General features: G+C 41.6%; 2 protein-coding genes across 2 annotated transcripts; one reads left to right on the forward strand and one right to left on the reverse strand.

Annotated features, from left to right (window-relative positions):
• The first annotated feature begins 3058 nt into the window (after positions 1–3058).
• Positions 3059–4001, forward strand: LOC120856297 (olfactory receptor 2A12-like). The gene is given in 2 exon segments (XM_040231461.1): positions 3059–3351; positions 3353–4001. Coding segments are annotated over 2 exon segments (942 nt in total).
• Positions 4002–13123: 9122 nt separating this feature from the next.
• Positions 13124–14184, reverse strand: LOC120856298 (olfactory receptor 2D2-like). The gene has a single exon (XM_040231463.1). It carries the CDS (start codon positions 14182–14184, stop codon positions 13246–13248), a length of 939 nt encoding a protein of 312 aa, XP_040087397.1. The 3' UTR covers positions 13124–13245.
• Positions 14185–17611: the final 3427 nt, after the last annotated feature.

Below are 17611 nucleotides of genomic sequence, written 5' to 3' on the forward strand. Positions count from 1 at the left end.
ACTTATAGCCATCTAATCTACTGAAACTGAGAAACGCTGGGCTGGAAGAAGCACAAGCTGGAATCAAGATTGCAGGGAGAAATATCAATCACCTCAGATATGCAGATGACACCACCCTTATGGCAGAAAGGGAAGAGGAACTAACAAGCCTCTTGATGAAGGTGAAAGAGGAGAGTGAAAAAGTTGGCTTAAAGCTCAACATTCAGAAAACGAAGATCATGGCATCTGGTCCCATCACTTCATGGGAAATAGATGGGGAAACAGTGGAAACAGTGTCAGACTTTATCTTTTTGGGCTCCAGAATCACTGAAGATGGTGATTGCAGCCATGAAATTAAAAGATGCTTACTCCTTGGAAGGAAAATTATGACCAACCTAGATAGCATATTCAAAAGCAGAGACGTTACTTTGCCAACAAAGGTCCATCTAGTCAAGGCTGTGATTTTTCCAGTGGTCATGTGTGGATGTGAGAGTTGGACTGTGAAGAAAGCTGAGCACCGAAGAATTGATGCATTTGAACTGTGGTGTTGGAAAAGACTCTTGAGAGTCCCTTGGACTGCAAGGAGATCCAACCAGTCCATTCTAAAGGAGATCAGTCCTGGGTGTTCTTTGGAAGGAATGATGCTAAAGCTGAAACTCCAGTACTTTGGCCACCTCATGCGAAGAGTTGACTCACTGGAAAAGACTCTGATGCTGGGAGGGATTGGGGGCAGGAGGAAAAGGGGACGACAGAGGATGAGATGGCTGGATGGCATCACCGACTCGATGGACGTGAGTTTGAGTGAACTCCAGGAGTTGGTGATGGATGGGGAGGCCTGGCTTGCTGCAGTTCATGGGGTTGCAAAGAGTCAGACACGACTGAGTGACTGAACTGAACTGAAACAAAACTTCATTCTAAGAGTATACAAAAACTTTGCTCTTGTTTGTCTTCATTCCCTCCTGTATATTTGTTTTCTTATTGTCATACAGATTGCATCTTTATACGTTGTGCACCCATTAACCCAGATTTATAATTATTATTTTATGAAGTTGTCTTCTAAATTACTTGAGAAAAAATTACTAACAAAAATACATATAGTCTCTTTTATATTTACTTCTATAATGATCTCTACCAGTACTGTTTATTATTTCATGATGATTTGATTTACTGTCTAATAGCATCTCATTTCAGACTTAAAGTCTCCCTTAATATTTCATGTAGGGCTTCCTAGCAACAGATTCTTTCAGTTCTTGTTTGTTTGTGAATACCTCAATTTATTCTTCATTTTTGGATGATAGTTTTACTGGACACAGAGGGGATCCTGGGCACAAAGATTTTCTGTGTCCCCCATTTTTTTGGTTACTGGAAATAGCCTTTGTTCAGCCTCCATGACCTTTCCTGAGTTCCAACTTGGAACTTCCAACTTGGAAATTTCCAAGTTGGAACTTTCCTGAGTTCCAACGGGCAGATCAAGCAGTTGCTATTTAGGAAAGGGAAGGGATGCAAGACCAGGGAGAAACAGTCAAGAGAAACAATAGTGCAGCCTGAGCAAAGTCCTGTTTCTCCATCAAGGGACACACACAAAAGTATCTTTAAGTTGTTTTGAAGATACTGAAACACCTTCCAGGAGTGAGAAGTTAATGATCGACAGTGGTATGCTGCCCACAAGCTTGTGGACCACAGACCCGGTGGAACCTGAATGTTGCTGATGCTTGACTCCTACTTACCTCACAACCAACCCATCAGAAGAATATCCGTGAGCTGATCACTTCCTCTTTGGACCATTACTATAAAACTTCTCACAATCCTCTCTAAGTTGAGATAAATGTATTTTCAAGTCAGGACCCCACTATATCCCCCTTTGCCTGGCAAAATAATAAAGCTATCTTTTTCTACTTTACGAAAAGTTCTGTCTTCCAGATATGATTCAGTACTGGTGTACAAAAAAACTGAGCTTTGGCATCATAAAAAAAAAAAAAAAACAAACAGAAAAAGGAAGACTTTTAGGGAGTGGTAGGGACTCAGACTGGAGGGGTCAGGGAGCTAGCTAATCAGTCTTGAGTACTAGATGTTGGAGTTTGAAGTTAATGTTCACACCTTAGGGGATTCAAAGGCACAGAGAGCTCATTAGGAAAGCACTGGGTTTTCCTCATAGGAATTAAGGCCCCCAGGAGGAGAGTTTCGAAGGAAATATCCTCAGACTCCTGACCCATCCCTCACACAGAGCCCAACAGCAGGTAAAGAATGGCGGGGGTGCAGCAGGGGGGCCCACGGTTTGGGGCATCCCGTCCTCTGCCTGCCCTAGTTTTCTCTACTGTCTACAAATCTTCACACCGCATGTCCTTTCACGTCTGTGCTTCTTGCTCTATCCTTTGCTTCTCTGTACATCTCTTCTTCCCTGTCTCTCTGACTTGCCTTTTTGTTTTCTTCCCTGTCCAACTGCCCTTTCACTCTCTCTCTTTATCTGAGTTGCACAACTCCCTCAAGGCATCTGGCTTCCTGCTACCAATAGCAACAAAGAGGAGGAGGAGGAAGTATTGTTGGGGAGACTGAAGCAATTAAGATTTTTAGGATATGGGAAAGAAGGAAGGGAGCTGCAAGGAGATCTCAGGAGAGTCAGGGATTTGGGGACCACCTTGAAATGGGATGTTTCTCTAAGGATCTCTTATTGAGGAGTAGGGAGCAAGACAGGCACCTACCACGATACCTGCAGTCCACTGATGCTCTCTGTCATACTCAGCAGGGATGGGGGACTGAGTGGGCTTTTGGAGCCTGCTAATCTATCCCCTATCCCCACTCCCCCTGTTTCTTCTCCTCTAAGCACCCCATGCTCTTTCCCACACATATTCTGCACCATACTTGAAGAGACTTGAAGAGAATGGAGGTCACAGTGAGTGAAAAATTGCTTCTAGCAAACGCTGTAGGAATAGGGGGTGGAAGTCACACGAGACGTTACTGCAGTGCTCCAGGAAGTAGGCATTAGGAACAAAGTTATATAACAAAGAGAACAGAGAAGATGGGAAAGTTCTTAACTCTTCCATGTGGATCATGACTCTTATTTCTCTACACCAGGAGAAGGATGCAGGACTTCCTTTTGGGAAACCACAGCTCTCTTACTGAGTTTATTCTTTTAGGATTCTCTGGCAACACAAAGATAAATGTTATTCTATTCAGCATTTTCCTTTTCCTCTACCTCATCACCCTTCTGGGCAATGGGCTCATTATCACCTTGATACGCAAGGATTCCCACCTCCACACACCCATGTATTTTTTTCTTAGTGTCCTATCCACTCTGGATATGGGGTATGTCACCACCACTGTGCCCCAGATGCTGGTACATCTGGTTTCCAAGAAAAAGACCATTTCTTACGTCTGTGGCCCAGATGTACATCTTTCTGATGCTAGGTATCACTGAGTCTTGGCTTTTTGCAATCATGGCTTATGACAGGTATGTAGCCATTTGCCACCCCCTGAGGTATAATGTTATCATGAGCCCTTTGCTGTGTGGGTTAATGGTGGCCTTCTGTGGATTCTGGGGTACTAGTTGTGCCCTGATATATACTGTCTCTGCTATGATTCTTCCCTATTGTGGACCCAATGAGATAAATCACTTCTTCTGTGAAGTACCTGCAGTCTTGAAGTTAGCCTGTGCAGACACATCTCTCAATGACCAGGTGGACTTCATCTTGGGCTTCATCCTTCTGTTGGTCCCACTCTCCCTCATCATCATTGTCTACATCAATATATTTGCTGCCATCTTGAGAATCCGCTCATCCCAAGGGCGACTCAAGGCCTTTTCCACCTGTGCCTCCCACATCACTGTGGTCACCATGTTCTCTATTCCATGTATGATTATGTACATGAGACCTGGGTCAGAGGCCTCCCCAGAAGAGGACAAGAAGCTGGCTCTGTTCTACAACGTCATCTCTGCCTTCCTCAACCCCATCGTCTACAGCCTGAGGAACAAAGATGTGAAGAGGGCTTTCCTCAAAGTGACAGGCTGGGGCAACGCACCAGAATGAAATCACAGAAGCTGGGGCACCAGCGACAAACCCAGAACACAGCCTACATGGCCTCTCCATCCAAATCCTTTCGAACATCCCTGGGTACGCCTGATACATCAGTTGGCTAGATTCAGTGGGACTGCATATCAGACAGAACACCTGAAGGGCTAAGGCAGTGGGTGTCCCTCAAGCACAAAGGCACCAGACAGTGGACTCCAGGTAGGCAAGCCCCATGTTTGATTCATCTCTGTATCACCAGTTTATAAGATCTAGCAAAGAACTGGCATCAATTTTTATTTTTAATAAAATATTATTTATTAAAATAATAAAAATATTATTATTTTTTATTACTAAATGAACACAAGACTGGGTGCTTGAGCTCTGGACTCATGAAATAAGTTCAAATTGATGGGCACAAGATGACTTCCAGATTCCCAGATTAGTGACCCAACTATAGCTTAATCAGGGACAAGTTCTGAAGTAAGACTAATTTAAGAGAAATAGATGGTTGTCCTATAAAATAGAGTTCACAGATGTAATAAAGGTCAGTTTTCATTTAGTACTATTAAGAGAGAATGAATTTAGGGCACAGAAAACCTCATGTCACTAAGGAAAGGAACTCTGTTTTAGTGAGGGGATATTTATAGAAGGGAATAGAATCTCCTAGTAATTGGGTGAAAATCTCCTCCCACCCAGACACTTTTATAATGTATTTTCAACTTTATTGAAGTACACTGACATATAATGAGCTGTAGGTATTAAAAGTAAATATTCTGATGAGTTCTGAAGCATGAATACAGCTGTGAAACCATCGCCATAATAAAAATCATCATAACCACAATCCTCCCAAGTTTTCTTGTGAGCTTTGCAATTCCTCTGTATTAGTCATCTATCTATTTCTAGGTAACAAATCACCTCTCCCTAGTTTTGTGTCTTAAAACAACAAACATTTATTTTTTTTTACACTTTCTGTGGGTCAAGAACTTGAAGGAAAGTTTGCTGGGTCCTCTGGATTAGAGGCTCTCAGGAGACTGCAATAAAGGTATCGGCTGGAAGAGTCAATCTTCTAATGTTAACTGGTGAAGAATCTACTTCTAAGCACACATGACTGTTTGCAGGGTTAAGTCCTGCCAGGCTATTGGATTGAGGACCTCATTTTCTCCCTGACTGTTGCTCAGTTCATTCATCACTTCCTTTCATGTGGACCTTTCCCTACAGCAGCTCTCCATGTGGCAGTTGGCTTTATCTAAGCAAGCAAGAAAGAGAGTAAGAGAGAGATTGTGAGAAATGTGGAAGCCAGGGTCTTTTGCAGCTTAATCTTGAATGTGACTTCCAATCACTTTTGGGATATTCATGAATAGCAAACTAAGGGGTTTAGCACAGACTCAAGGGGAGGGGATTACCTTAGACACGAATACCAGAATACAGGGGTCATTGGTTCATGCAAACTTCTCCCTTGTGACTCAGACTCTTGCTGCTACTCAAGGAGGGGTCTATCGTTGAGTGTTGCTAGCATCGCCTAGGAGTGGTTAAGAAGTACAGAATCTTGGCACCCTGCACACCTTTGGGATCAAAATTTCACTTAAAAAGATATTTCAGGTGATTTTTATGCACATTTGAGTTTGATAACAATGATTTAGCCAACACTGCAAGGACAGTATCACACAACCTGTGTCAGTAGACCTGTAGTGTAACTACAGCTTTTTTGTTGTTGTTGTTAAAAAATGTTTGTGAAAATTTAAGCTCAGAAGTGAATAAAGCTTTTTAAAAACTAAGAGGAGAAACCTAAACTTCCTTGACACAGGTTTGGCTCCAGGGTTTCAGGTAAGACTGATCTTACATTCTCCTGTCTCTGATATTTTATTTGTCATTTATATTGAGTCAGTCATCTGACACTGTAATTATCTTGAGAAAAACCTGAATTTGGCTTCTGTCCACCTGGTTTGTAATTTCCACTTTATTTTGTTGAGAAGAATAAGAAAGAGTAGCATATGGTTATCTGGAATTGGCAGAAAGAAAGGGGCTAGAGTATTGACATTTTATTATCATATCTCAAAGAAAGGCAACTTGTTTTGGTCCTATTTCCCTGCCAGCTACCATCCATATCTTCATTTTCCTCAGGAAAAAATTTTTTAGAAAGAGTTGTCCATACTCTAATTTCTGTCCTACAGTCTTCTCTGAAACACACGGGTTAAATTTGACTCTTATTTACACCATTAACACTTCCTTCACCACTACCTCAGTTCAGTTCAGTTCAGTCGCTCAGTCGTGTCCGACTCTTTGCGACCCCATGAATCGCAGCACGCCAGGCCTCCCTGTCCATCACCAACTCCCGGAGTTCACTCAAACTCACATTCATCGAGTCGGTGATGCCATCCAGTCATCTCATCTTCTGTCGTCCCCTTTTCCTCCTGCCCCCAATCCCTCCGAATCAGAGTCTTTTCCAATGAGTCAACTCTTCGCATCAGGTGGCCAAAGTGTTGGAGTTTCAGCTTTACCATCATTCCTTCCAAAGAACACCCAGGACTGATCTCCTTCAGAATGGACTGGTTGGATCTCCTTGCAGTCCAAGGGACTCTCAAGAGTCTTATCCAACACCACAGTTCAAAAGCATCAATTCTTTAGCGCTCAGCTTTCTCCACAGTCCAACTCTCACATCCATACATGACTACTGGAAAAACCATAGCCTTGACTAGACTGACCTTTGTTGGCAAAGTAATGTCTCTGCTTTTGAAGATGTTATCTAGGTTGGTCGTAACTTTCCTTCCAAGGAGTAAGCATCTTTTAATTTCATGGCTGCAGTCACCATCTGCAGTGATTTTGGAGCCCAAAAAGATAAAGTCTGACACTGTTTCCCCCCCTATTTCCCATGAAGTGATGGGACCAGATGCCATGATCTTCGTTTTCTGAATGTTGAGCTTTAAGCCAACTTTTTCACTCTCCTCTTTCACTTTCATCAAGAGGCTCTTTAGTTTCTCTTCCCTGTCTGCCATAAGAGTGATGTCATCTGAATATCTGAGGTTATTGATATTTCTCCCGGCAATCTTGATTCCAGCTTGTGCTTCTTCCAGCCCATCGTTTCTCATGATGTACTCTGCATAGAAGTTAAATAAGCAGGGTGACAATATACAGCCTTGACGTACTCCTTTTCCTATTTGGAACCAGTCTGTTGTTCCGTGTCCAGTTCTAACTGTTGCTTCCTGACCTGCATACAGTTTTCTCAAGAGGCAGGTCAGGTGGTGTGGTATTTCCATCTCTTTCAGAATTTTCCACAGTTTACTGTGATCCACACAGTCAAAGGCTTTGGCATAGTCAATAAACCAGAATAGATGTTCTTCTGGAGCTCTCTTGCTTTTTTGATGATCCCGTGGATGTTGGTAATTTTATCTCTGTTTCTTCTGCCTTTTCTAAAACCAGCTTGAACATCTGGAACTTCACGGTTCACATGTTGCTAAAGCCTGGCTTGGAGAATTTTGAGCATTACTTTACTAGCATGTGAGATGAGTGCAATTGTGTATAGTTTGAGCATTCTTTGCATTGCCTTTCTTTGGGATTGGAATGAAAACTGACCTTTTCCAGTCCTGTGGCCACTGCTGAGTTTTCCAAGTTTGCTGGCATATTGAGTGCAACAGTTTCACAGCATCATCTTTTAGGATTTGAAATAGTTCAACTGGAATTCCATCACCTCCACTAGCTTTGTTTGTAGTAATGCTTCCTAAGGTCCACTAGACTTCACATTCCAGTATGTCTGGCTCTAAGTGAGTGATCACACCATCGTGACTATCTGGGTCATGAAGATCTTTTTTGTACAGTTCTTCTATGTATTCTTGCCACGTCTTCTTAATGTCTTCTGCTTCTGTTAGGTCCCTACCATTTCGGTCCTTTATTGAGCCCATCTTTGCATGAAATGTTCCCTTGGTATCTCTAATTTTCATAGGGGACTGGAATACAAAAGTAGGAAGTCAAGAAACACCTGGAATAACAGGCAAATTTGGCCTTAGAGTTCAGAGTGAAGTAGGGCAAAGGCTAATAGAGTTTTGCCAAGATAATGCACTGGTCATAGCAAACACCCTCTTCCAACAACACAAGAGAAGACTCTACACATGGACATCATCAGATGGTCAACACCAAAATCAGATTGACTATATTCTTTGCAGCCAAAGATGGAGAAGCTCTATACAGTCTGCAAGAACAAGACCAGGAGCTGACTGTGGTGGAGATCATGAACTCCTTATTGCCAAATTCAGACTTAAATGGAAGAAAGTGGGGAAACCACTAGACCATTCAGCTATGACCTCTAACTCAATGAAACTAAGCCATGCCATGTGGGGCCACCCAAGATGGACAGGTTATGGTGGAGAGGTCTGACAGAATATGGTCCACTGGAGAAGGGAATGGCAAACCACTTCAGTATTCTTGCCTGAGAACCCCATGAACAGTATGAGAAGGCAGAATGATAGGATACTGAAAGAGGAATTCCCCAGGTCAGTAGGTGCCCAATATGCTACTGGAGATCACTGGAGAAATAACTCCAGAAAGAACGAAGGGATGGAGCCAAAGCAAAAATAATACCCAGTTGTGGATGTGACTGGTCATAGAAGTAAGGTCCAATGCTGCAAAGAGCAATATTGCATAGGAACCTGGAATGTCAGGTCCATGAAACAAGGCAAACTGGAAGTGGTCAAATGGGAGATGGCAAGAGTGAACATTGGTATTCTAGGAATCAGCAAACTAAAATGGACTGGAATGGGTGAATTTAACTCAGATGACCATTATATCTACTACTGTGGGCAGGAATCCCTTAGAAGAAATGGAGTAGCCATCATGGTCAACAAGAGTCCAAAATGCAGTCCTTGGATGCAATCTCAAAAATGACAGAATGATCTCTGTTTGTTTCCAAGGCAAACCATTCAATATCACAGTAATCCAAGCCTATGCCCCAACCAGTAATGCTGAAGAAGCTAAAGTAGAATGGTTCTATGAAGACCTACAATACCTTTTAGAACTAACATCCAAAAAAGATGTCTTTTTCATTATAGGGGACTGGAATGCAAAAGTAGAAAGTCAAGAAACACCTGGAGTAACAGGCAAATTTGGCCTTGGAGTACGGAATAAAGCAGGGCAAAGGCTGACAGAGTTTTGCCAAGAGAATGCACTGGTCATAGCAAACACCCTCTTCCAACAACACAAGAGAAGACTCTACACATGGACATCACCAGATGGTCAACACCAAAATCAGATTGATTATATTCTTTGCAGCCAAAGATGGAGAAGCTCTATATAGTCAGCAAAAACAAGACCAGGAGCTGACTGTGGTGGAGATCATGAACTCCTTATTGCCAAATTCAGACTGAAATTGAAGAAAGTAGGGGAAACCACTAGACCATTCAGGTATGACCTAAATCAAATCCCTTACGATTATACAGTGGAAGTGAGAAATAGATTTAAGGGACTAGATCTGACAGACAGAGTGCCTGATGAACTATGGAATGAGGTTCGTGACATTGTACAGGAGACAGGGATCAAGACCATCCCCATGGAAAAGAAATGCAAAAAAGGTAAAATGGCTGTCTGGGGAGGCCTTACAAATAGCTGTGAAAAGAAGAGAAGCAAAAAGCAAAGGAGAAAAGGAAAGATATAAGCATCTGAGTGCAGAGTTCCAAAGAATAGCAAGGAGAGATAAGAAAGCCTTCTTCAGTGATCAATGCAAAGAAATAGAGGAAAACAACAGAATGGGAAAGACTAGAGATCTCTTCAAGAAAATTAGAGATACCAAGGGAACATTTCATGCAAAGATGGGCTCAATAAAGGACAGAAAATGGTAGGGACCTAACAGAAGCAGAAGATATTAAGAAGACATGGCAAGAATACACAGAAGAATGATACAAAAAAGATCTTCATGACCCAGATAGTCATGATGGTGTGATCACTCACCTAGAGCCAGACATCCTGGAATGTGAAGTCTAGTGGACCTTAGGAAGCATCACTATGAACAAAGCTAGTGGAGGTGATGGAATTCCAGTTGAGCTATCTCAAATCCTAAAAGATGATGCTGTGAAAGTGTTGCACTCAATATGCCAGCAAATTTGGAAAACTCAGCAGTGGCCACAGGACTGGAAAAGGTCAGTTTTCATTCCAATCCCAAAGAAAGGCAATGCCAAAGAATGCTCAAACTACCACACAATTGCACTCATCTCACATGCTAGTTAAGTAATGCTCAAAATTCTCCAAGCCAGGCTTCAGCTGTACATGAACTGTGAAATTCCAGATGTTCAAGCTGGTTTTAGAAAAGGCAGAGGAAGTAGAGAAAATTGCCAACATCCACAGGATCATTGAAAAAGCAAGAGAGTTCCAGAAGAACATCTATTTCTGGTTTATTGACTATGTCAAAGCCTTTGACTGTGTGGATCACAGTAAACTGTGGAAAATTCTGAAAGAGATGGAAATACCAGACCACCTGACCTGCCTCTTGAGAAATCTGTATGCAGGTCAGGAGGCAACAGTTAGAACTGGACACGGAACAACAGACTGGTTCCAAATAGGAAAAGAAGTATGTCAAGGCTGTATATTGTCACCCTGCTTATTTAACTTCTATGCAGAGTACATCATGAGAAACGCTGGGCTGGAAGAAGCACAAGCTAGAATCAAGATTGCCGGGAGAAATATCAACCACCTCAGATATGCAGGTGACACCACCCTTATGGCAGAAAGGGAAGAGAAACTAAAGAGCCTCTTGATGAAAGTGAAAGAGGAGAGTGAAAAAGTTGGCTTAAAGCTCAACATTCAGAAAACGAAGATCATGGCATCTGGTCCCATCACTTCATGGGAAATAGGTGGGGAAACAGTGGAAACAGTGACTGCCTTTATTTTTTGGGCTCCAAAATCACTGCAGATGGTGATTTCAGCCATGAAATTAAAAGACACATACTCCTTGGAAGCAAAGTTATTACCAACCTAGATAGCATCTTCAAAAGCAGAGATATTACTTTGCCAACAAAGATCTCTCTAGTCCAGGCTATGGTTTTTCCAGTAGTCATGTATGGATGTGAGAGTTGGAGTATAAAGAAAGCTGAGCACCAAAGAATTGATATTTTTGAACTGTGGTGTTGGATAAGACTCTTGAGAGTCCCTTGGACTGCAAAGAGATCCAACCAGTCCATCCTAAAGGAGGTTAGTCCTGGGTGTTCACTGGAAGGACTGATGTTGAAGCTGAAACTCCAATACTTTGGCCACCTGATGCGAAGAGCTGACTCATTTGAAAAGACCCTGATGCTGGGAGAGATTGAGGGCAGGCAGAGAAAGGGATGACAGAGGGTGAGATGGTTGGATGGCATCACCAACTCAGTAGACATGAGTTTAGGTAGACTCCAGGTTCGATGATGGACATGGAGGCCTGGCATGTTGCAGTCCATGCGTTTGCAAATAGTCGGATATGACTGAGAGACTAAACTGAACTGAACTGAAGATTTGAGAAAGTCCTAACTGCCATACAGTCAGGGCTTAGACTACTTACTATTGTTTGGTTGTACAAAATATGAATATTATTTTAGGTAAATCTGTGCTCCCACTAGCAATGTAAGAAATCCATGTTTCGTTGTATACTGGCAAACTCTGATACATTGTCTTAAAAACTCTGCCAGTTTCTGAACATGGACAAGTTTTATCTCACTGATATATTATTTGCATTTCTTTGGTGCCTACTGTGGTATGATTTCCCCAAATGTTTATTAATTATATGATTTTTTTTAAAGAAGAACTATTGTCAGTTTTCCTGATTGTTTATATTTTCTTTCTAATTTGTCAAAGCTCCTTCTGTGTTAATGATTTTATTCATATGTCTGTAGGTATGTTGCAGTTATGTGCCCTGTGTTGTTATTTGCCTTTGATTTTGTTTCATTATTTATAAAACACTCTAGCACCTGTATGGTAGAATTGGATAATACATTTGGGGATGTTTTGAACCTGCACCCTTGGCATGGCCCATGTCCTCTCATGGAAGGGATAGAGATTCATGTTATATTTTTTTGATCAGCCTAGCTGATTATTTTGCAGGAATTTCGTAGGCAATGAACATCAGCAAGAGGCTTGGAAAGATGAACCCAAGGGGGCAACATGTTAGCTTATGGGACAAGTTTCCAGAAACTCATGGAAATTGCTTTGATGAGTGCTGAAGTTCCTTGGCACCTAGCAGGCAGTAAATATGGGTGATGCTCAGTACATAACCCTGCAGATCCATGAAATGGGAAAAAACAATTCATATTTGTAAAAATTCTATGATAAATAAACATTGTTTCAGGGAAAGTCCCTTCAAGCAAGAGAGAACAGCAAAAACTCCCCACTGAATATTTAACCTCTCTCTCTTAATTCTCTAATTTTTGCATCCAGGGGTTGTATTCACCTTCCCCCAACCCCCAATTTCTCTCATCCTTAAATGGACAAAGTCCCTTCTCCTTGAGACTACCCAAGAGAGGGTATAGTTTTCAAAAAATGGACACTATTATTAGTAGAAACAAGGAGAAAAGGGAAATCAAGAGTATAAAAGAACAAAAGAACAGAAAAAAAATGGTGATAAAAGAATTTTCAACTTTCTCAGACAACTTCAATTGACCCTAGATGATCTAACTGACACAGCTTGTGAATGGGTTATATAGGTTCATTTCCTTCTCCTCAAGTCCCTTCTGCACCTTAGAATCTCCACTTAACTATTTCTGAGTTTCTCCTTCCTCTCTCTCCCCCTCCACCACCCATTTTTCCCTTTCTCTCTAGAGATCCAGTTACTCCCACAGACCAGGATATCATGGCCATATAAGAGTTGGTAATTCATCCCTGAGTAAAAAGTTTTATAAATTAAAACTAACATTTGCTAAAAAATTACTGTATGACAATTCTGTACCTTTAGTGTATTATCACATTTAATCATTACAACTTCCTTGTGAAGAAGAGATCTAAACCTTAGAATTAAGTTAAATGAGCTGCAAGAATTCACGTTTCTAGTGAGTGGTAAAGCCAAGTCTCTCATCCTGGTCTGCCTGGCACTAGAGTTCAGGCTCTTGACCACTGTGTTAGATCTGGATCCTCTTTGTCTCAAACCACAGCACCGTACATAAGCTGATGACCAAGCACCCTGTTCTCTCCCACAGGCCCAGGGTGAACAGTTAGCTCTATGAAGACCATCACTTCAGGTCTCATGAAAGTGTGTTTGAGGAGTTGATGAGTGTGTGTTCTGCACTGTAAGACTTCCCAGATCTTCATCTTTAAAGTGTCACTCTGGGGCCCTGCCCCTTCCCATCAGTTTGAGGAAAGCATTTTTCACATCCTTATTCCTCAGACTGTAGATGACAGGGTTGAGGAAGGCTGTGGCAATGTTGTAGAAAAGGGCCATTTTCTTGCCATTATTTGACCAAGAATCAGAGCCGGGGCTCATGTACGTGACGATGCATGGAATCGCAAACATGGTGACCACAGTGATGTGGGAGGCACAGGTGGAGAAGGCCTTGACCCGCCCCTGGGCTGAGCGGATCTTCATGATGGTGGCAAAGATGTTGACATAGACAAGGACAATCAGGGAGAGTGGGACCACAATGACATTGAAGCCTGTGATGAAGTCTACCAAATCATTGAGGGATATGTCTGCACAGGCCAGCTTCAGGACCGCAGGGACCTCACAGAAGTAGTGGTCAATTTCATTAGGGCCGCAGTAGGGAAGGCGCATAGCAAAGAAGGTATAGGATAGACCACCCACTACACCATAGGCTGCACAGATGCCCACCATGAGAAGGCACACCCAGTGGCTCATGATGACCTTATATCGGAGAGGGTGACAGATGGCCACGTACCTGTCCATGGACATGATGGTGAAAAGCCAGTACTCAGTGATTCCACAGAAGAGGAAGATGTACATCTGGGCCACGCATCTAGCAAAAGAGATGGCTCTCCTCTTGCTGAGAATATGCACGAGCAGCTGGGGCACAGTCGTGGTGGTGTAGCACATGTCCAGCATGGAGAGGACACTGATGAAGAAGTACATGGGCGTGTGGAGGCGTGTGTCCTGGTGGATGAGGGTGATGAGGAGGCTGTTGCTCACCAGGATCAGCAGGTAAAAGACTAGAAAGAAGGTGAAGAGCAGAGGATTGGTCCTGGTGTTCGAGGCAAAGCCCAACAGGATGAATTCTGTCACAGTTGAATGGTTAAGCTCCTGCATTGTGCTCTGCCTGTTTAAAGAATTTGAGGGATATGTAATTTATTGGGTTTTGGTGCCAAGGAACTTTCACACTCATTTTTTCATTTATGTTTCTTAACAGGAAGTTTGGGTTAGCAGATGGGGCACTACTGCAGAGGTCCCTGTAGTAGTTTGAGTGGTGTCAGCATTTGGTTCTGGATTAAGTTACGGTCACGGTGATGAAATGTTGAAGGCCAAGTCAAGGAAAGGCTGGTGCTGTGTTCAATTCTGTCTCTTCCTTTCCAGAGACAGCTTTGCTTTTCTCAGACTTATTCATTCAATTTATGATTTCTCTTGGGACAACAGAGGTTTCTAAACCTTGGTTTAAAGATCAGGATTAGAACTATTACATTCATAAAATGGATTAAGCTTTTCATCACTGTTAGGATTATCATTAATGTCAGACTTTTTCTGGTGAACAAAACTGTACTGTTGTTCATTAATTATGTCATTGATTCAACACAGTTTTTGCCAAATGCTTACTATTTGTTGTAAATCAAGGGGGCAAGGAAGATATACAAATGATATGGGTAGGAAAATGATTTCATGCAATCTACCAAGATAAATTCTAAGTATGTTAAAGAGTGAAATGCAAGAAATAATATAGTAAGACAATCTTGGAAAAATATATGGGTGAATATTTATTTTATGGTGGTAGAGATGCCTTTAAGCATCCACTGATTGTTCCAATTCCTTTAGCCTCTTGGTGTTGACTCTTATCCTCCAATAATCAAACAAAGCAACACAGCTCCTCATCAGACCTGCTGTCTATTTACTCAGTAGTTTTGAGGGCTCCTTGTGATTCCCAGGTCATTTTGCCCTAAATCCTTTGTCTTATTGAATCCTTGACCCACCTTGCTGCCTTGCTTGTGTGGGTACCAAACTTTTCAGTGGTTCATCCCCATGCTCTTTCTTCATCATGTCCCCAAACCTCACTAACAGAAGGATGATATATGTAAGACTCATCCTAAAGGTATGGGTAAAAGGAAAGATTTATAATGCAGCACAGAACAGAAAACTCTTTTTTTTAATGAACATTTAATGCTGTATAGTTCCTAAGTTATCTGTGGAGCACTTCTTCCTATATAGCTCCCAGCCAGCTGGCAGGTGACTGGAGACTGGTCTACTTCTTGGAACCTCATCCCATCTCGCCTTGTCTCCCTGTTCTAAGACTCTCCTTACTCCTGTTACCTGGGCCATGAGCTTCCAATGCTTCCAAATCAGTGCTTTCAAACTTCACTGTGCTTCAGAATTACCTGGAAGGCATGTCAGATGCTGCTGCTGCGTGTCATAAGGAAATCTGAATTGGAAGATGGGGTTGGAGAGTGAGAATTTGCATTTCTAACAATTTCCCAGGTTCTTTACATGCTGAGGGTCACAGTTTGAAAACTGATCTACTTAATGGTAAAGAGAAAGTTGGTGCTTCCTGAATTTCCCTGTCTCCACATTATGCTCAATTGCATTATGCTCATTGCATATCCCTTACTTAAATGTTACTATTCAGTGTTTTCATTCTTTCATTTAAGCATAAGAATAAAGGAAGAAAAGTAAAAAAGAAAAAATAACTATTTTTGACAATATAAATATAAAAAAAAATTTTTCTTTAAGTTAAAAAAAGAATAATAGTTGTATATGTGGGATACAAGAAAAAGCAAGGGAATTTCATAAAAACATCTACTTCTGGTTCATTGAAAACACTAAAGCCTTTGACTCTGTGAATCACAACAAATGGTGGAAAATTCTTAAAGAGATGGGACTACAAGACCATCTTACCTGCTTCCTGATAAACCTGTATGCAGGTCAAGAAGTAACTGAACCAGACATGGAATAATGGACTAGTTTCAAATTGTGAGAGAAGTACATCAAGGCTGTATATTGTCAGTCTGTTTATTTAACTTCTCTGCAGAGAACATCATACTAAATGCTGGGCTGGATGAAGCACAAGCTGGAATTAAGATTGCCAGGAGAAATATCAACAACCTCAAACATGCAGATGACACCACTCTAATGCAGAAAGTGAAGAGGAACTAAATAGCCTCTTTATGAGGGTGAAAGAGGAGAATGAAAAACCTGGCTTAAAACTCAACATTCAAAAAACTAAGATCATGGCATTGATCCCATCATTTCATGGCAAATAGATGGGGAAAAAGTTGCAGCAGTGACAGATTTTGTTTTCCTGGGCTCCAAAATCAATGCAAATGGTGACTGCAGCCACAAAATTGAAAGACACTTGCTCCTTGGAAGAAAAGTTATGACAAACCTAGATACTGTATTAAAAAGTAGAAACATCACTTTGCCACCAAAAGTCTATATAGGCAAAGCTATGGTTTTTCCAGTAGTCATTTATGGATGTAAGAGTTGGACCATAAACAAGGCTGAGTGCCAAAGAATTGAAGCTTTTGAATTTTGGTGCTGCAGAAGACTCTTGAGAGTCTCTTGGATAGCAGGGGGATCAAGCCAGTCAATCCTAAAGGAAAACAACCCTGAATTTTCACCAGAAGGACTGATGCTGAAGCTGAATCTCCAATACTTTGGCCACCTGATGTGAAGAGCTGACTCATTGGAAAAGGCCCTAATGCTGGGAAAGATTGAGGGCAACAGGAGAAGGAGATGACAGAGGATGAGATGGTTGGATAGCATCACTGACTCAATGGACATGAATTTGAGTAAATTCAGGAGACAGTGAAGGACAGGGAAGCCTGGCATGCTGCCATTTACAGAGTTGCAAAGAGTTGGACATGACTTAGTGACTGAACATTAACAACAATGTGGCATACAAGTTATTAAAATGATTAGAATATAAAGGTCATTTCTTCACAAAGAAAAGACTAATAACCAAAATTGAGATATGAATAATCAATTCACAAAAGAAGAGATTCATGAATAATGAACCCACAAAAGTTTAAAGACTGCCTGTTAAAACATCAATGAAAAGAGCCTTGAACCTATACATTGGCAAAAATTCTTTCTTTTAAAATGATAATGCCTGGCATCCAGTTTACAGTAAAGGAGACATTCTTGTATATTGATATGAAAATTCATATGGGAAATAAATGACTGTAATCTTTCTGCAAGAAAATTTGACAGTATGTAACTTCACCATTAAGAATTTTGCCTAGGGAGAAATGAGACATGTTGGGAGAGAGTTGCGTTGGAAGGCACAGTCTTAACCACTGGGCCACCAGGGAACCCCCAGAGATACTGTGAAGATGGAATATATAGGGATTTAACTTCTTCATTCAGACTAGCTAGGTAAAAGAGTGGACATGAGAGTGAAAGATCAGAGATGGAGGAAGACATGCTGGACCTAGACAAGATTGGAAGAGGACAGAAAGGAGAGCTTCTCCTTTTGTCTGAGCTCATCTCCTCCATTGAGTTACACTTGGGAATCAGCTTATATAGCTCAGTG

This window comes from Oryx dammah, unplaced genomic scaffold (assembly GCF_014754425.2).
Source record: "Oryx dammah isolate SB20612 unplaced genomic scaffold, SCBI_Odam_1.1 HiC_scaffold_28, whole genome shotgun sequence".
Lineage (NCBI taxonomy): Eukaryota > Metazoa > Chordata > Mammalia > Artiodactyla > Bovidae > Oryx > Oryx dammah.